This window comes from Haliotis rufescens, unplaced genomic scaffold (assembly GCF_023055435.1).
Source record: "Haliotis rufescens isolate VD_foot unplaced genomic scaffold, xgHalRufe1.0.p SCAF_17, whole genome shotgun sequence".
NCBI lineage: Eukaryota > Metazoa > Mollusca > Gastropoda > Lepetellida > Haliotidae > Haliotis > Haliotis rufescens.
In genome coordinates, this window is record NW_025963857.1 from 24,353,107 (window position 1) to 24,373,979 (window position 20,873).

The 20,873-nt window shown below is 41.0% G+C and overlaps 2 protein-coding genes across 2 annotated transcripts in view; one reads left to right on the forward strand and one right to left on the reverse strand.

Moving 5' to 3' along the window:
- The window catches only part of LOC124116363 (stimulated by retinoic acid gene 6 protein-like), a 34,959-nt gene extending 32,256 nt beyond the window's left edge, over positions 1-2,703 (forward strand). Inside the window, exons 16-18 of the mRNA XM_048397775.1 lie at positions 745-908; positions 1,464-1,622; positions 2,194-2,703. Of these exons, the coding sequence (XP_048253732.1) occupies positions 745-908; positions 1,464-1,622; positions 2,194-2,345 (475 nt within the window). The 3' untranslated portion in view covers positions 2,346-2,703. The remainder of the gene's footprint in view (positions 1-744; positions 909-1,463; positions 1,623-2,193) is intronic.
- A 1,396-nt stretch (positions 2,704-4,099) lies between these two features.
- Positions 4,100-17,034, reverse strand: LOC124116362 (carboxypeptidase A1-like). The gene is made up of 9 exons (XM_048397776.1): positions 16,929-17,034; positions 16,349-16,567; positions 13,777-13,878; positions 13,534-13,638; positions 11,778-11,894; positions 11,022-11,127; positions 8,712-8,914; positions 6,496-6,580; positions 4,100-4,419 (listed from the first exon to the last, which is right to left on the reverse strand). Exons 1-9 carry the CDS (start codon positions 16,944-16,946, stop codon positions 4,232-4,234), a joined length of 1,143 nt encoding a protein of 380 aa, XP_048253733.1. The 5' UTR covers positions 16,947-17,034; the 3' UTR covers positions 4,100-4,231.
- Between the last annotated feature and the right edge of the window lie 3,839 nt (positions 17,035-20,873).

Here is a 20,873-nt window from a genome sequence, read left to right on the forward strand (position 1 = left end):
TGGGCAACCATGTGTAGAATCTCTTCTTCAAATATGGTTTTGGCTTGGATGGTACAAAGTGCTAGTAACTGATTTGTTTATCAGTCATTTAAACAACGAGTTGGAGATTGTAATGTTCAAGACTGCCGCTCCTCAATGGCCTCAAGCCCCTCTTTAGGATTCCATACACAATTTTAATCAAGTTTTCGATGTGAGAACTATATTGTTGATATCAACATTTCTAATAATAGAACTGCATTGCTCAAACTCAGAACTGGTTATAATATACTTGGTGTCCAGAAATACATAAAAAATAAATCTTAGGATAAGGATGATTTTCTTTGTCCATTATGCAATATGCTTGAACATGCATCACTTCGGGCTTTCCTCCCACATGAAGCTGACACGCCGTGATATAACTGGAATACTGTTAAAAGCGGCGTTAAACCCAACCCACTCACTCACTCACTCAATATGCTTGAAAACGAAGCGCACGTAATCTTCAGATGTCCTCTCTACTCTCAAATAAGAAGTCAATATTTGTCAAAGTATGAACGTTCTAACATATTCTTAAACCGCGACGTTGTATCTTTACTATGCATAATGATGAGACGAATTTGAACGTTGCAGAATATTCTCATAATTTAGTTCGTATAAGAACGTGTGAGCCACATGGCCTTAAACATGTATGTTCTTCGGGTCTTATGGCCTTTAGGACAATAAATCCTTGAATCCTTGAAAGCTCAACTCTGCCATATGTTTCAGACGTATATTCCACAACGTGTCCTATTTCTTGTTTTTCTACCACATTCTGCTGGGGCTGTACACGTGCTTGGTGAGGATTGGTAAAGGCATTCTACTTGGAGTTGTCTTCCTTGGCAGAATTGACCGCAGTGGGTTGGTCAAGGGCTTCGAACATTGGGACACAGGTATACATTAAACAGAGGGGTACAGTTAAACATGTGGAATATTTAAACTTTAGGATGAAAACCATCAGTCAGATGTCAATATTATACCACACTAATGAATGTATCATTAAAAAAGTGGTTTTCGTCATGGAGGGCTTACCAATCCGGGTCAGTTCATTATATTTACAACCTGGCCATACCCTCAGCATTAAGAGAACCTTTTTTCTCTTGCTATCTGCTATTTGAATCATTTTATTCTCGAATCCTCTGAAATGTAAAACTTTCAGGGTCCTCTCAAAAGTGATGCTGCAGATGGTCATTCTCATCAACGCAGTGTGCAGAGGTCTAATCAGAGGGGACATGGGTGGCACGTCTAAGGCACAGAGTTACATTCCTTAGGCACGTCAGAATACGCTAATCTTGGGTTTGACTCCTAGATTCGCCCTGATTAGAAGTAGTAACATTTATAGCCAACGTTAATGCTGGCAAGGCGTGATACAGCGTAATTTTTAAACACAACTTTTTGAACACAACATCCTCACTCTACATGAGACACAACTTGGCGTGATGTTGCAGGGTACCTGTCGTTCGTGAGTTTCCTGCAGGTGGAACTGGCTCACACACACCCTGTACTGGTAGTTTTCTGTCAGCTGCTGATGAACGGTGTCAGAGACAGGAGGTTGGCGCGGTTCTCCCTCAGCCAGGATGGCCACACCGGATCTCCATACAAAACATGTTCGTACATACGTCAAGACATCTTAGAAATCATAACAATATGTTACAAATGAAGACAGACGTTCATGCGGCAGAAATATAGAATATATTAAAGAACACGAAATTGATTATTTTTTGATGGCATACGTATTTCCTTATCGTGTATAACAGTGTATCAACACCGGGAAGAACCGGTTAGAATTGGTCTTCAACAATCCATGCTTGTCGTAAGAGGCAACTATCGGGATCGGGTGGTCAGGCTAGCTGATTTGGTTGATGCACGTCATCATATACCCATAGCGTGGAGCGATGCTCAAAATCCCTGCAATTATCCAGACTCGAGTGTTACAGGCCGTCGTCATATAGCTGGTTTATTGCTGGAGTGTGCCGTTAAACATCAACTAACTAACTAGCAAACTAACAGTGTATCTGGATTTTTATATGAAAGAAACCATTTGGAAGAAGCCGCATACTATGGCTATTGTTAAAACCCGTGGTTAAAGCCTCGGGGAACTCTCTCTGTCTTTTTTAGGGTCAGGGTCAGCGTCATGTTCAAGGTTATTATTGTGACGTTGATTGATGTGTATTTCAGTCGGTGACGTGGAACTCCTGTCCATGGAGTCATCCTACCGTGTGAGGACAAGATGGTTGAAGGCCTACACACTCATCAGAAACCCAGCATTGAGACAAAGCCAGGATTCTAGCCATGAAGACTGGCAATTACAGCATCTGAAAGCACAGTGACTTGAAGTACAGTTCCGAGTGCTGCTCTCTGTGCCTATATTTGTTTGTTTTTGAACTTCGTGCTTCACACATTACTCATGTGGGGAATCGAACCCGGGCCTTTGGCGTGACCAGGCTGCGGCAGAAGGCTACCCCACGCTCCGTTTTATTTTTGTTCATGACAGTCACAAGGGAATAATCTACATCGGGTAAAATATGAATATATATACATTACTATATATTAATAGCTTGTGTCGTTACGGGGCGGTCGGGTAGACTAGTGGTTAAAGCGTTCGCTCGTCACGCCGAAGACCCTGGTTCGAATCCCGACATGGGTACAATGTGTGAAGCCAATTTATGGTGTCCCCCGCCATGATTTTGCTGGAATATTACTAAAAGCGGCGTCATACCAAAAGACGTTAAAAGATGGTACTTGTCCAAAAGACGTTAAAAGATGGTACTAGTTGTTACCCTGTCTGGCGCTCGGCATTAAGGGGCTAAAACAAGGACTGGTCGGCTCGGAGTCAGTATACTGTGTCTGAGTGGGGTATTCATGTTAAATTGCGGCATGGTATCTCAGTGAGCTAGCACTATAAATCGGCATCAGTCCGGACTAGTACAAGCAGCCACACAAACACACACACGTACATGCACGTCGCTATATAAGTGCAATGATCTTGGACGCGACGTTAAACCCCATTTCACCTCACCTCACCGTTACATGCTGTTTTGGAACAGATGTCCAGCCAATTGGCTCCTGGTCCATTATTGGACAATAAAACTATGATCATTCAAAATTGATCAGATTTTGTTTTTGCGTCAGATGGTTGATGGAACCAGATTAACAAATGCTCTCCTCCTCAAAGCCAATGGGATTATCATTAATGTGAACCTCAGTCATACCATGAATCACAGAACATCACATACATGTAAACTCTGAAACGTATCGCAGACCTCATAAGAAAAGCTTCTCTTTATTTTGCTTGTACCATGTGTTCCCATGTTTGTTCAGATGAACAATTGACTTGCCTTTGCACGTGTTTGTGACGGGTGCCACTGGCGGTAGCAGTACGCTCACCTTTTCGCGAACACCTTCTATCACACTATGTGATCGTGATTCATAAACACATGATTATATGGTCGGAATCGTACAATGGGCTCTGATTTTAGAGATGTCTTATGATAATTGAAATGGTTATGTGACTTTTGTTTTTGTCCTGTGAGATACTTTAGATTTATGCAATTTCATTAAGTCTAAAATCTCATCGAAATAACGAAAGATACAGACAAGATACCACATACGAAAAGCTTCCCTTTATTTTGCTTGTACCATATGTTCCAATGTTTGTTCAGATTAACAATTGACTTGCCTTTGCACGTGTTTGTGACGGGTTCCACTGGGTGTGCAGCATACGCTCACCTTTTCGCAAACACCTTCTATCATCACTATGTGATCGTGATTCATGATTATGATATGGTCGGAATCGTACAATGGGCTCTGATTTTAGAGATGTCTTATGATAATTAAAATGGTTATGTGACTTTTGTTTTTGTCCTGTGAGATACTTTAGATTCATGCAATTTAATTAAGTCTAAAATCTCATCGAAGTAACGAAAGATACAAACATTGCAATTTTTATTAGCGGCAACATTGATTTAACATTGTACAGCATGGCCATTATTTGGCACCAACCGGTTCACGGGTTGTTGCTGACGTAGTCCCCGGTTCACGGGTTGTTGCTGACGTAGTCCCAGGTTCACTAGTTGTTGCTGACGTAGTCCCCGGTTCACGGGTTGTTGCTGACGTAGTCCCAGGTTCACCAGTTGTTGCTGACGTAGTCCCGGGTTCACCAGTTGTTGCTGACGTAGTCCCAGGTTCACCAGTTGTTGCTGACGTAGTCCCCGGTTCACGGGTTGTTGCTGACGTAGTCGAGGAAGGCCAATATCCCCGCCAGAGTCTCTTCTCCCGTGGGGATGATCTGGTCGGCCGGGAGGAGGAACCCGTACGTCCCCCTGTCCCGGAGCTCTAAAGCCACACTATATTTGATGACGGCTTTCTTGTACATATAGGCAATCGAGTCTCCTGTCACCTTCTCTGAAAGCAGTAATACAAACCGTTCTGTACTTTCTTTGTTCCGCCAAGCTGGCCAAGCATTCAAGATCATATTTGAATGCAATTGAAAGTTTAAGTACCGTATTCGACGTAATAAGCGCCCAGGGCGCTCTCAAAAGTAGAAACAGGGGGCTCTTATTAGAATATTATTTTGATGGAAAAAAACAGAAATGAAAGATAAATTCGTGGTTTATGCTGACGGTCTGAACTGTTTATATACGACAGATATATTTTTCAAGAATTTCATTGCCCATAATTAAGGTGCATATAACACTCGAGTGCGTATTATACACGAATAAATATGTCTTTTGCACATTGTTCAATCGGAAGGGATGCTAATTGGGATCGTTCACTTGCCAATATATTAGCAAATATCGCCGTGGGCGCTTATTAGAGCGGGGCGCTTATTACGTCGAACGCGGTATTATAGAGCAGCTGATGATTATCTTAATTGCACAGAGAAGTGAGGAAACCGCGTATAGCGCTATCCAATATCCCGCTAGTGACCGGGTTGTTATTCAGCCTACAGATATACAATGAAATGATTAAAAAATGACTTACAGTAAAGTACGTTTATAACGAACACGCTTATAACGAACTGACGGATATAACGAACTGACTTTTTGTCCCGACTATTTGCTATTGTTATACTGTATATATGCCTATAACGAACTACGGTTATAACAAACTAAAGTTAGTGGTCCCTTTGAGTTCGTTATAACCGTAGTTGACTGTATTTAGAAAAGGAGTAAACGAGGATCCAAAATGCCGATGTGGCAGCCCATGTGAAAATTCATATCATTGATATTATTGAATGTCCTTTATTTAAATCAGATAGAAACGAATTGATGCACTCACTATTGTTAATTGTGAAAGATATTTGTGATGTAAATATTGACCTGATGCTAGTTGGAAATGCAATTTTACCTGATCATGTGAACGAAAGCATTTTTAGAAATGTACATACATATATAAAGAAAACAAAAAGGTTTGAGTGAGAATAAAATATGTTTAAACTAAACAGACACACAATGTTTTCATGTCTTTAAGGTGTAGTCACTACTCCTGGTGTATAGTACATCCACCCTGTGCACTCAAAAGAACCCACGTATCCGTGGGTAGATGACCAGATGTTGAAGACACGAATACATTCATACATACAAGTGTCAAAACTTGTGGCGTCACCCTGTAGAAGAGACTCAATTCAAATGAGCCTCTATTCACCCAGCAGGGAATGGGTGCCTGATAACATGTGGGGTGGATGTAAGGCACCTTAGGGTGCATGTTCCCCAGGGAGCTGAGAATGATAACTGGAACATATAATCCACATCTGAGCAGATACTAGTAGCGAGATAAGTGAAATATGGAAATGGATGCCTACACCTCTTTTGATTCATAAATAATCATAAATAATTTTGTTGAATAACTAAGAATGTCCACGCCAGAAACCTATGATTGTGGGTTCGAATCCCGGTTCGACCCGATTATGTTTCTAGGTTTGTCAGCACCATACCCGTGCTCGTGGGTTTCACCGAAGTGGTAAAACGTCTGAGACCTGCATCACTTCGGGCTTTCCTCCCACATTCAGCTGACACGCCGCGATATAACTGGAATACTGTTAAAAGCGGCGTTAAACCCAACTCACTCACTCACTCACTCACTCACGACAAAGTAAGGCTTTTAAAGTTTTATGGTGGACATGTGGAGGACATTTCCAGATTTGACAAATCAAAAATGATGTCCGATGCAATTCCCTATTTTGATTTGTAGCATATGTTCCCGTGGTTTTTTTCAGGCGAACAATCGACTTGCCTTTGTATGTGTGACCGGATACGCTCCCCTTTTCGCGAACACCTGGTATCATCACTATTTGATAGTGATTCATAAACACATGCTCATGACATAGTCGGAATAGTACTGGGGGTACTCCTGGTAGAGATTACTTATGATTGTGGATTTTTTGTAGGTAGCCACTTCATGTTTGCTTACGAAGTAGGTGTACTCTACATTTCTCATTGTCCCTCATCCAATTAATGCTATGTAACAGGAATTGCTCACGTATAATCGAATAGACTGATCCATATATGAAGTTCGTTCCATGTACTGCAGTAATGGCTGCAGTTGCTGCTTGGGCAGAGGCTCTCTGTAAACATTTAGCAAATACAATCTTTAAAGGTGTTTCTCCACAAATTCATGTTTTATCTCGTTAAAATCCGGACAATCTTGACATCACTGAATTAATTCTTTGAATGGCATTTAGAAGTGATACACATAAGGAAAATAGCAATGGACAAATGGAAGTCAGCTGAACCATCAAGACCCATCAACGGGCCAATGGCAGAGGCACCAACAGCGCAAGTCCCAACTCCATCAGATGCAGATACCAGATCCCCTGCAACTGTGGTCACCAAAGCATTAGAGGATCCCTCAGCCCCCTCAACACAAGACTTAATCATCATCATGTATTCACGTTAGAGTAAAGGCGATCAGTGTATGACATGCAGCAATTTTCTTTTCACAAAATATAAGCATTGAAAATAATAATTCCCATATTTTGTATAGTATTCGAATTGTTCTCATATAATAACATGTTAAATTTATGTAAACTTTGGAATACATATATGATACCTTTTGGGGAATTGGCGCAAGATCTTTCAGTAAACACCTGTGACCAGGGAACCAATCTGCCTCGTGCTTGGGACTTATTGCTTTGATTCAATGGTCTGTGCTAATTATCTATCAGGTTTCCATTTGTCCATTGCTATTCAGTGCCCCCGTCTTAGCCAATTGCTTATTACCAATCAGTACTAAATTAACGCCCCGTGAAGATCCGGGTTAGAATAGGTCTACCTGTGCTTGCCGCGACTATGCTTGTAGGGGGCAACTAATGGGATCGGATGGTCAGGCTCGCTAACCTGGTTGATGCATGCCACCGTATCCCAATTGCGTGGATCGATGCACATGATGTCAATCACTGGATTGTCTGGTCCAGACTCAATTATTTACAGACCAGGGTCATATAGCTGAGAGCTGAGTATTGCTGAGTGCGACGGTAAACAACAAACAAACAAAACAGCTAATTTCACTCGTGGCTTCCACTTGTCTCTTGCTAATCACCTATCAGCGCTAATAAACTGTTGGCTTCCATTTGTCCATTGCTAGTCATCTATCAGCTCTAATTAACTTACTTATCTTATTACTTCTGTTATTCTATGTTATGTTATGTACATATTCGTATATACTCATCGACAAAAGAAACGTGAATACCATACATGTTGGTTAATACATGAAGAATTATTCATATTCAAGAGATATTAGATTGGTTCGATGCATAAACGAACATACTGTTATGTGGTGTGAACCGACGCTCATGAACGTATCATATGTGACGTCATAGATCCATGACTCGCGATGCACTATTTGTCTCGTGCATCATTAGCGTGTGCATTTTGGAAATAACGTTCAGCATATCGTGATAAGAATAAAGACACTGTGGTAACACTTGACTGATCGTTATTTTGGTCTTTTAATGGTACACATTGGAAACTTCTCTTCTTAACGTAAATACTTCTCAAAATGTTTCCATGGTTGCGTTTCTTTTAGCGTCGAGTATATATGCTCCCATTCACCTAGCATTCATTCAGTTGATGAAGAAGTAACCCTCTACTCCGAAACGATGTGTTCCGCACAATGAAGAGGTTGGCATCCATAAATTCTCTTTCATCATTGAATAATATCACTTTTTACCGTCAATAACACATTTTATTGATCGCCAAAATCCTTCACACAGCTTGTTTCAAATGAGCCTCCAGATGATGATATTTATGTTTGTAACTTTCAAGAGTGAGTGAGTGAGTGAGTTGGGTTTAACTCGGCTTTCAACAATATTGTAATTATATCACAGTCTGTCAGCTTAGCCCGAAATAATGCAGATCTCAGACGTTTACCACCTCGGTGAAACCCACGAGAAAGGGTATGGTGCTGACAGATCCAGAAACATGATAGGAACCAACCGGGATTCGAACCCAAAATAATAGCTTTCTAGTGTGCCCAAGGGACGCAACAGTGCACAGCAAATAAGAGCGCCTTAGACCTCCCGGCCACCCGTGCCCCCGTAACTTCCAAGAAACACCAAAAAGAAATGATGACATCAGACCCAGCATAACCCTGTGTCAAGTCTATTCAGAAAGTGTTCCTTATTCTAACAAAGCCAATAACGCTTCATCGCGACACATCATCTAACTACAGAAATACAAATACATAAAACTACTTACGAAATCCATGTCGTCAATTGTGCGGCCGCCTCTATACCCGAGCGGGTACAACAACAGTTGGCCGTAGCTGTGGATGTCGACGAAGGCCACCCTGTTGCCAATGCTCTTCACAAAGTTCGTCATGGCCCTAGTCTCAAGCTCAGAGAAACCACGACTCCCCTTGTATGTAACGGAACATGGGTCAGGGCTTGCGCCGTTCTTTGCTATGGAAACATAACAGAATTACATACTTCACTCGGACAAAACCAATAGGTGTTTTCGTATTTAATAAAAGGTACAAAACCATTTCCATAATCATAAAGTAGGAAGGTCGTTTTGTTATATAATACTTGCATTTTTTAAAAACAACGGTCATTTAACTTGCCTTTGCATGTGTTTGTGACGGGTGCCACTAGTGGGGCAGGATACGCTAACCTTTTCGCGAACACCTGGGCCCACTTGCACAAAGCGATCTTAGCGCTAAGATGATCGTAACGCCCATACTTTAACATAGGCTTACAACAGTCTTAGCGCTAAGATCGCTTTGTGCAAGTGGGCAATGGTATCATCACTGTTTGATAGCGATTTATAAACACAGGCTCATGATATAGTTGGAATCGTAAAGACGACAATTTTTTCAGCAGGGATTGCTTATGAATATCGGAAGGGTTTTAGTGCTTTTAATCAAATAGTGTTACATAATGAATGATTTATCTACAGCTGTAAAGTGAAGCGCCACAAATTTACGCCTGTGGCATAAAATTCAGACTAGCCATAGTGCAACTCGAGATATACGGAACACAAAGGTTTAGGGCCAGGAATCCAGACAGCGGAAACACCAGAAGCATATTTGAAGAGCTTAGAGCCGTCTGTTTTGAGAAAAGTGATGAAAACACATAATATTATGCATGTTAATGAACTTTTTTTTAGATATAAATGTTGTTATAAAAAACATTCAAAAAAGGAAATAAACTTCTGTTTTTAATTTGTGTGAGGGTGGAAAGGGCCAGTGTCAGGCCCTCAGGCATTTGCATGAGATTTACCATGTGAGATTGAGAAACTACTACTAAAAGTACAAACACATGCTATTGAAGTACGTTTAAATGATTTAAACTAATGCCAACTTTGTTGAAATAGTTGAAATATGATAATAAGGTTCCAAACTTTCAAAATCTCTCTCAGACAACCAGTCTCAACCACACACGTAAATGAGAGCTAAAAGGGCCAAAATCTAACAAAGTGACTTAGGCCCTTTTGAAACTTGACTTTGGCCCTTTTATAGAATTTTAAGTAGCTATATTTCAAAAACGCATAAATGAAAACATACAATATTTTTAGACAAGAACTCGTAGATGTTATTTATGCAATAATATGCAAAAAGGGTCAAAGTGAATTTTGGCCTCTTTAAGCTCTAAGCTCTTCATTTTTATTTCAACAGAATATTGTAAACAAGACAGCGCTTATTCTAATCCCTCTTCCTACATAGAAACCAAGTTACAGATACAGAAGATAGTCAAGGTGTACACATAATATTTAAACACAAAAAAACCCTGGTGGTCAGATATCAAGCGTGATCAGCCGTGTCCGGTTTGGATAGTCAGAATGACTGGACTAAGTACTACATAATGTACACAAGAAACATATATAACAAATGTTAGGGTGTTGTGTATTAATTTAGTTATAAATCGACTTGAATTTGTAATAAAAGTATGGACAGATAGAAGAATTTTTTTATTTGTTTCAGATGATAGGCCTTCACATCCGTAAAGTTCTGTAATAATATCATATCTTTTTATGTAATATAATAAATTGCGGCTAATTCGATCATAATTGGAACAAACGAAGAAGCAGTGTAGCGGGTCTTCATAGTAGTGGCCACAAGGACAACATGGGCTGTCAGTGGAACGCTACTGTCTGCATACACAGGGTTTCAATGCGCATGCAAACATTCATAAACTACACTGCCGTTCAAAAGAAATTATACACTTGAAAATTGAATTCGACCTAGAATTACAAACGTGATCAAACAGTTATATAAGTACTTGGCTAAACATGGCCGAACCACTGCAAACTTAATCTTCAAAACATAACTGTCATACCCGTATCATATACATCCCCATCGAATAACCATTTCTTGTTAATTTCATTTTTAGCCACCATCAAACATGGGCTTCACTGTACATAACATTCATTGAATAAACTGCCGGTTCTAAGAAAGTATACACTTGAAATTGGATTTTACTAGAATTACAAACATCAAAAAGTTACTTGACGAAAATAGTCGCTGAAGCACTGCAATAAATTGAATGACGTAACGGTTGCTACTATTACCTGCCCAGCGTATTCTGAAGTTCCGATTGAGGTCAGTTCCAATGCACCCTGAACGAATTTCTTTAGCGGATCTTGGATCGTCCCTATTCTTTCTCCAAAGCCGTGTCTGGAAATAAAAGCGACAGAATCCTTTCCATATCGATAAGAAATCTCTGCCAAAAGCGGAGTCGATTAAAGATTCCGACCATGTCCTGAGAATGTGTTCATGAAAATCACTATGATGATAGCAGGTGAATCCGAAAAGGTGAGCTTATCCTACCCAACCAGTGGCACCCCTCAAACACATGCAAAGGCAAGGCTATTGTTCACCTGATAAACACAAGTCAAAATAGGGAATTGCATCCGACATATGTTTTGTAACTGATGTGTCAAATCTGAATAAAATCTGACTTGTTTAAGCAGTCCTGTGCCATTATCAAACATTATCAAAATTAATATTATTATCAATACCAAAATTTGATCATCTCTTAACAATTTAAATTTTGATTGATTTAAACAGGAATCCTCAAGATGAATATTTTTCCACCAAAAGAACTTCGAGTTCCCGTCCGGGGACTGGTGATCATGTTTTCAATTACTTGTTTGCCTGGCCCACACACGATTAATTACAAGCTGCCGAGACATACCTCGAACAATCACTGCAGAGTGGAACAACATTCATCCATTCATTCGGAGCCACCGGAGGGATGGACATAAGGCACAATGTCACTCTGAATTTGCATCAGTTACGAGTGGTACTTGCACAATTTGACTCACGTTAGAAGACAGCCAGCTGTAGATGTATCCGTCGACGTTAACAACGGGGATGATGTAGATGTCGAACTCGTCCAGGATAGCTGTCACATCAGCATCCGTACCGTACTGCTGCAGAAGCTGAGGCAAGGAGAACAAACGTTGTGTTTTTTACACACAGCACCAAAAGGAGTGGTTTCGTCAGTTAGGAATCCACCAGACGCAAATCACCCAATTTCGTGCTGTGGTAGATAACCAAACATGTCACATGATCAGTCACTGTTGACACTGTCTGACAACTTGACCAATGAAGAAACGATCATGTTTAGGTCATGAGGTCAATTAGGCTTATTTATCCACTCACGACAGAAACGACGTGGCTTAGTAGAATATTTTCTATAGAACACTTGTTGAGGAGAATAATGGTTTGAGGTGGGTAGTATCGAATTTGTGATAAGTTCACTATCAGCCGTAAAACTTCAAAAATATTGGTTGTTTGGTTGGTTGTTTAACGCCGCACTCAGCAATATTCCAGCTATATGACGGCGGTCTGTAAATAATCGAGCCTGGAAGAGACAATCCAGTGATTAAAATCATGAGCATCCATGCAATTGGGATCGATGACATGAATCAACCAAGTCAGCGAGCCTGACCATCTGATCCCGTTAGTTGCCTTTTACGACAAGCATAGTCACCTTTTACGGCAAACATGGGTTGCTGAAGACCCATTCTCCCCCGGAATCTTCACGGGTCACTTCGAAAAGGTAGCCATAGTGGTGAGAGTTACAGGTAAAGTGCGGTTATGAGATGTTGATAATTTAGGACGATAAGTGTTTGCTTAATTATATGACTTGTGTATGTAAAATAGTTTCAATAAAAGCTACAATGAATAAATATTGGCAAATTGAGGCAAATATCCCACAATGATAGTATTTTTTTCACAACAAGATATCTTTATTATTTACAATGGTTTTAGGAATGTGGATAATTGGTCACTGAAAATACACTTCTTTAATTGTTTGTTTGTTTGTTGTTTAACACCGCACTCGGCAACATTCCAGCTATTTGACGACGGTATGTAAATCAACCAAGTCAGCGAGCCTGACCACCCGATCCTGTCAGTCGCCTTTTACGACAAGCATCGGTTGCTGAAGACCAATTCTACCTTGAAATTTAACGGGCCAATCAATCGGTAAAAGGTGCGTAGTTGTGGGAAGATTATAATGTCGATATCAATTGGTAAAAGGTACATAGTTGTAAGCAGTAGTGTACATACTGCTGATATCCGTCGGTAAAAAGTACATAGTTGTGAGCAGTAGTGTATGTACTGCTTATGTCAGTCGGTAAAAGGTACATAGTTTGAGCAGTAGTGTGCATACTGCCGATATCAATCCGTTAAAAGGTGCTTAGTTGTGAGAAGTACTGTATATACTACCGATATCAATCGGTAGGGGGGCGGTCGGGTAGCCTAGTGGTTAAAGCTTTCACTCGTCACGCCAAAGACCTGGGTTCGATTCCCGACATGGGTACAATGTGTGAAGCCCATTTCTGGTGTCCCCCGACGTGATATTGCTGGAATATTGCTAAAACCATACTCACTCACTCACTCACTCACTCAATCGGTAGGGGGTACATATCTGTGAGCAGTACTGTATATACTGCTGATATCAATCGGTAATAGGTATATATTTGTGAGCAGTACCGTATATACTGCCGATATCAATCGTTAGGAGGTACATATTTGTGAGCAGTACTGTATATACTGCTGATATCAATCTACCTCGTTGGTCATCCAGAGGACGCTGGCTGGGGACACCCACTCCCTGGCATGTAGGGCACTTTCGATAAAAACAGCCGGTCTGTTTGCATCAGATGAAACGGATACCTGCAGAAAGAGTGAATAGGTGAATGAGATAATGGTTGCGATGACATGCGGGTCTTGGGCGGTTTTAAACTGCTTTTCATCTTGGGGATGTAGCTGTGATTATTATGTATAAACATACGGGGATTCGTGATATCGTACCTTGAGAGCTTTAATGTCATTCCCATCGTTTGTTGATCCAATATCCATAATCGTGACGTAGCTGGAATAGACAGCCTGGGTGTCTGACATCCACTGGTAGATCTGCAGAAAGGACGCCCATATTTACAGCCAAATACAACACATTTCACTTGTCTTTTCAGGAAACGTAATCAAGTAAAAAATTAACACGACAATGCCTGTTAGTTTGGTTTATCGTCGCTGTGAATAATATCCAAGTTATATCACAGCGTGTCAGATTGATGTGAGGGGGAAGGCTCGAAGTGATGCAGGTCTCAGACGTTTACCACTTCAAATAAGAAGAGGAAGAAGAAGAAGAAAGGCCTGATGATGTGTGCCTCCCTGGGGCCAGATGATGCACGGCTCCACGTGGTGGGCCGAGATTGGGAGGATTTATTCCCTTGAACAAAACGTACGTCATCCAGTTATTGCTGAACGCCTGAAACTAGTTCAAAACTTGGTTACAGAACGACAAGAAGAAACTCCGCAGCCCAGTCAACCTCTCTCCGGTATACAAACAAACCAATCTGGAGATGGGACTTGTCCCTTTGGGAGGCACAGAACCCGTTGAAGAATATTTTGGACGCACCAACTGAAGTCCACACTTCTTGAGTGTGCGAAAGCAACAGGGTGGCCAGAACTACCACGAGTAAATGGCAAATTATTGAAGCAGCATTATGACAAAGCCATGGTTTGGACAGAAAGAAAAAGAAAGTGGGATAATTTCATGAAACAAAAAAACTCTAATGACAAACAGTTTTAAAGGCAATTAAACGTAACGTCAAAAATGAGAAAAGACCCATCATGGATTCCAGTGAAAGGTATTGGAAACAAACAAAAACCCGGCAACTGCAACCTCGAGAATCCATAGGTAGAGATTAAAATAATTATGTACATGACAAAATAAAGTCACTATTGTGTTTTTTTGCACCCGACTGCCTGAAAAGGGTAATTAAAAAGTCCAAACTTAATACGTCGCCATGGCCTGTTAGTATTCGAAACCGGTTTTGGAAACTGTACCTGTGTGTCCAACGCCATTTATTCACTGTTCACCTAACTTCTCTTGTGGATACAGGGGATGTTCGGACTTGATTGTGCAAAGGAATGTTGCGGTTGTAAGGATCAATTGGTAGTTCAGAAAATGATCCTTGAAGAGATAAAACCTACCACCGTGACCCTTCTATGTGTGGGGAGGAGTTATTGACCATCTCTTGGAAGGTTAGGCCTAAGCCTCCTCAGGGGATGCAGGTGTTAGGGACAAACTCCAGAAAGGCCCATATGAAGGGGCAACTTCGGGCAAAGTGCAAATGTAGCCTTAAGGGAAAAACTGGAGTTCAGAGCTGAACTCTCGCAATCAAGTCAATGCCACAAATACTTATGCTGTGCACGTCCTTTCGTATTCGTTTGGTGTCGTTAAAGGACACAACAAGAAATTCAGGGTATTGACATCCTCACACAATGAATCGTGTAACACAATAGATCCCACCACCCTTGCTCTTCTCTCAATCGCTTACATTATATTGGGAGAGCGTGGTTTGATTAACGTGGAGGCTTTCGTGATATAATTGTTTTGTGCACTTTTGAATACACAAAAATTGTCTGATGATCCTCTAGTGAAGCATGTCAAGCCGTTCCACAGTTTCTTCAAACAAGCCAAGGATGTGGGACATAATCTCAGTGACAACGTGTATGGTTCTGCGCGGCTGGACATTACAGAATAATGAGTGTCAACCACACGTAGTGCCATATAAAATCGGCCCATATTCAAGTTTTTCAAGGAGAGGCTATCTAAACGGCCACTGCATCGCGTTCATATGCAGTGTGTTGAGAAGGTTAGCAACCCTGCAGAGTCATCCCCTTGGTGAAATCTGCTGGCATGAAAAAAGAATCAAAAGTCTTTCTGATTGCTTCTCAGGACCGTCACTTCCCACTGTGTTATTTTGCATCAAAATGTAAATATGAAATGTAGATTATGCAATGAATATAATGAGACTGTCCAACACATTGTCAGTGGATGCCCAACTTTGGAACAAACACATTGCCAGTGGATGCCCAGCTTTGGCACTAACACAGTATCTTAAGTGACATGATGGTGTAGCTCGATCATTTTATTACCGTTTTCGCCATGCTGGTGGTTTTGATAGTAAGGTCCATCTATGGTATGACCCAGAATATGTAGAGGGCGTCATGGAAAATGATAAATACAAAATTCTTTGGAATAGGCCCGTACACAGCCTCAGACCTATTCAGACCAACAAGCCTGCAAGGACCCTTAGCTGATAATGAGCCTAACCAGCCTGATTGTGCCAGGATCACCCAAACCCTCTTTGCTGATTTCTTTTTATTTTAATCTGTACATAATAATCCGTTTGTAAATGGCATAACGCCCATAAGAAATGTATAGTCAAAGCGCCAAACTAGTTTTACTCTGGTCAGTGGATAAGTGTGCACTTGATTTTCATTCTTATCACTTAGTATTTCGCTCCCACATTAAACTGACACGTCGTGACAAAGCTGAAATAACGATGTGTTGACAATAATTGCATGGTCCTACCTCAGACATGGGATGATACACTGCGTAGTTGAAGGTCGTTGCAGAACTTTGAAGACGTGCCTGTTCGTTCGAGATGAGTGATATCTGGACGGCCTTCTCAACATCCGGGATCTGGACGGTGTAGGTCAAAGCGAGGCTGTCCATCATGGCGTCCATGTCAGGTGGTAACATGAAGTCGAGGGACGAATTAGGTCCGGAACTGGACCGCCATACGTCGATCTGAAGTAAACAAACTAGGTTTTGGTTTCTTATATTCATATTTACAAAGAGCATGGCTGTTTAAACGGTAACGTAATCAAAGGAATTACACATATTAGTGATTCAAGGTGTTCTTCAACAGACACTGTTAATTTACTCAAGCCATTTGCTCGCGCAATTACATTTCTTCCTGATATCAAAATCACTCGCATTCTATTAATGGTCAAAGAGCTTTTATTCCATTACACATCAAATTGACAGCCAACTTCTGATGATGAAATTTGAAAACTTTCTTTCGATAGATGATTATACACCAACAGAACCACGTACTTAACATCTTCTGACAAATACATATATAATATATATATATATATAACCCTACCCCGTTATTTTCGAGCATTTCTTGGAACTCTCTGGCGATATGAAACTCTTGTATGTCCTTAGGGGTGATTCGCAACAGCTGATGACTTAAAAAGAGATATTTACAATGAAATATGGGATTCAACTTTTTTCAGGTGAACATTTGACTTGCCTTTGAATGTGTTTGTGACGGATGCCACCGCAGGGGCAGGATAAGCACACCTTTTCGATAACACCTCGTGTCATCACTCTTTGATGGTGATTTTCGAAAATACATGCTCATGATGTAGTCGGAGTCGTACAATCAACGCTGCATTTGGCAGACATGTCTTATGAATATAGAAAGGACTTTGTCACTTTCATGTTCTTAGATTGATGTTGTTTATCAGAGTAAAGGGACCACCATGGTACAGTTTCAAAGGATGCAAAACCTTTTGCTTACAGAGGGCACAGATGAAGTTGCAGTCTAATATACAGCATGATGACAACCACTATAATTTAACAATAATAAAAAGGAGTATAGTAAATACAGCGTAGAGCACACAGATAATAAAAAAATGCCACGTATACTTTGTATCCTTGAAAAAATTACGTGTCTCTCTCTCCTTTCAGCCAAGACACATGGAGATCCGGGATAGAATAGGTCTTCAGCAACCCGTGCTTGCCGTAACAGGCGACTATGCTTGTCGTAAGAGGCGACTAACGGGATCGGGTGGTCAGGCTCGCTGACTTGGTTGAAGCATGTCATCGATCCCAATTGCGTGGATCGATGCACATGATATCAATCATTGGATTGTCTGGTCCCGATCCGATTATTTACAGACCGCCGTCATATAACAACAAACAAACACACATGTTAATCATACCCGGCATATCCATAGTGTTCAGCAGTTGCCAGACTTGTGACGAACAACAGCAAAATCACCTTCATGCTTGTCGTGAATAGGCCTCTGGTTGTATGGTACAGGTTTACCTTTGACTACCACTGGTAGTTATGAAAAAGCCATGTGACGTAGAGATATGAAAACATGCCGTGTCGTGATTATTATGAAAAACAGCTGTGAGATGTTTATTACGATAAACAGCTGGATATGTTCAATATCATAACTAATTAGAATTTTTAAACAAACAATGAACAATTTTGCAGATGCGTGACCACATGGCATTTAATTTAAAAAAATAAACAAACTCATTTTAAACGCCCGGGCATGCAGGGATTCGCATCCTCCTCCTCATCATCATCACCTTTTGGGGCTTAACATACACATCTCCCATGTGTCGCTTTTGAAGTCTGGTGGAAGTCACAGACATTGAATCTCTTTAAATCAACGTAGGAGTTTCTTTATTGGAGGAATATAATTATTCATATTTTATGTTTATGGTCTTTGTTGTTTCGAGACCGCCTCCGTGGTCTTGTGGTAGAGCGTCCGCCCGGAGAGCGGAAGGTCCAGGGTTCGATCCCGGGCCGCGTCATACAAAAAGACGTTAAAAGATTGTACTTGTTGTTACCCTGTCTGGCGCTCGGCATTAAGGGGCTCAAACAAGGACTGGTCGGCTCGGAGTCAGTATACTGTGTCTGAGTTGGGTATTCATGTTAAACTGCGGCATGGTATCTCAGTGAGCTAGCACTATAAATCGGCATCAGTCCGGACTAGTATAAGCAGCCACACACACACATACACGTGCATGCACGTCGCTATATAAGTGCAATAATCTTGGACGCGACGTTAAACCCAATTTCACCTCACCACCTCACCTTTGTTGTTTCGTTTATTTTAAGCATACCTGTCCAATATAGGTCACCAGGCTTCATTTGGCTGCTGAGGTTGGAGGTAACCCATGGACATCCTGTACTGTTCGTAGTCTGCCCTCTACTGGTCAATGATCAGCAACATTGTTCATTATTTTACGCCATTCAACTGAAGAAGTTGCATATTATGTGGCCGTATTTGTATGTTGTCGAAATATGGGAATTCTAAACGCCAACATCAGAGACGTCTCGAATAAAGATTTCATAGGGCGTATCAGGCAATATGGTGATGAACATTAAATGACTTGGAATGGTGACACCAGGTGTTCAGGAAAATGGTCACCATGACTGTCCTGCTGTACCGGTGGCACCCTCCACTCACGTAAGTGGGTGGGAATGCGTTTGTGTGATTGTGTTTGTGTGTGCGTGCGTGCGAGCGTGTCTGCTTGTGTAGTAGCCAGGACTTATGCCGGTTGTAAAGTGCTAGCCCACAGAGATACATGTACATCCCGCGGTTTGACATGGATACTCAACTCGGACACGGTATACTGACTCCGTCTGGACCTTGTTTCATCTCCTTCACGCCAAGCGCGAGGTACGGTAACAACTTTTGTTTTATTTTAACGTCTCTTGATATGACGTTGCTGAGAATCGAACCCCGAGACCTTTAGCTCTCCGGGCAGACACTAGACCACGGAGGCGGTCCAGTCCTATGTAACAGGGTGCAATATGAAGGTGCTTCACGCGCTGCAACAATGTTGCCAATAGAATCTTCTGTCAAAGATTAAACCTTTACACTACTGCCATTACCATATACGACAGACGCTTATAGTGTTATTGGTATTGTTGGTATGACTTCAATATTTCGTAAAAATATTTTGCTCCTAAACAGTATTGTTATATCTTTGTTTTCAAACAGAAACAGTGTCCAAGCCAAGCTTTACGTAGATCCCGTGCACCATCCAGATGGCATTATATTTCCACATTAATAAAAGTTAACTAAAACTTCGTAGCCATACACTTCAATGACAAGGAAAGAAAGTGATTCCTTCCATATAACAGATGGTTGAACTAGTAACTGTGTTGAAAAATTTCACATAGAGCGGTGGGTCAAATATTGTTCATATATATATATATATATATCTTTGGTCACGGACGTACTCATCGATGATTTTTCTCGAGAAGTTGAAATACTCCGTGACCATCAGTTATTTGAGCTACCGTTCTGTATTTGACAATGGAAAAGTTCACAACTAATACCAATACTCATATGAACATTTCCGGAAATGAATGTCCCTTATATCATGGCAATATATTGTTAATTTGCCATTACAAGTGTGACAAGGAGTCCCACATGTGCTATCATTACATGTTCCCTTCTACCAAATCGAACACTGATTAGTGCTAATGGTTGGGTTAGGTTACATTATTATAGTTATTTCATTGCAATGTATTTGATGGGATAAATATTCACCGGGGAGAAACAACTGTATCCGCGTTTGGGATTCGTGGTAGACTAGGGAACCTCGCCTGGCACCCAGGGCACGCAATTGACTTGCCTTTGCATGACGGGTGCCGCCGGTGGGGCAGGGCACGCTCGTTATTTTGCGAAGACCTGGTAACATCACAAACACATGCAAAGGCTAGCCAATTGTTTAACCATGAGATGTTATGGCACAAGTCGAAATAGGGAATTGCATGAGGCATTATATTTGTCATTGATCTGTCAAATTTAGAAATTTCCACATGTCTGATAATAAAGCGTCTTTGAATTTTTAACTGAAGCCTTAAATTGTCGTAACCACGATCAAACAAATTTTGTGCAAGAGTCGTATGGCGCTGTTGATCTGGTCGAATCTTGATTATTGACTGACCATGGTGATATAACTAAATAATACCTAGTATTCACCCTCATGTACAGTACTTTTCATGAGGTTACTCCGGTTTTGAAAACATATATGAAAAGGTCTCGAGATTAATCATAAAAATAAACTAAGAAACAAGTTATGTAATCTGCAGATTTTTAATCCATGGTAGCTAACTGTTCCAATCTTCAGGATAGGATGAGTTAGGTTCCCGTTGTGGTCCATATGTGCTGGTGTGGTGTGTTAGACACCTGAAAGAAATTATATCAATGTTGAAAATACACAAAACACGTTACGGGTCAAACAGTTGCCTACATAAGAAAGCGAAAAGCGAAACTCAGTCATATCTGAA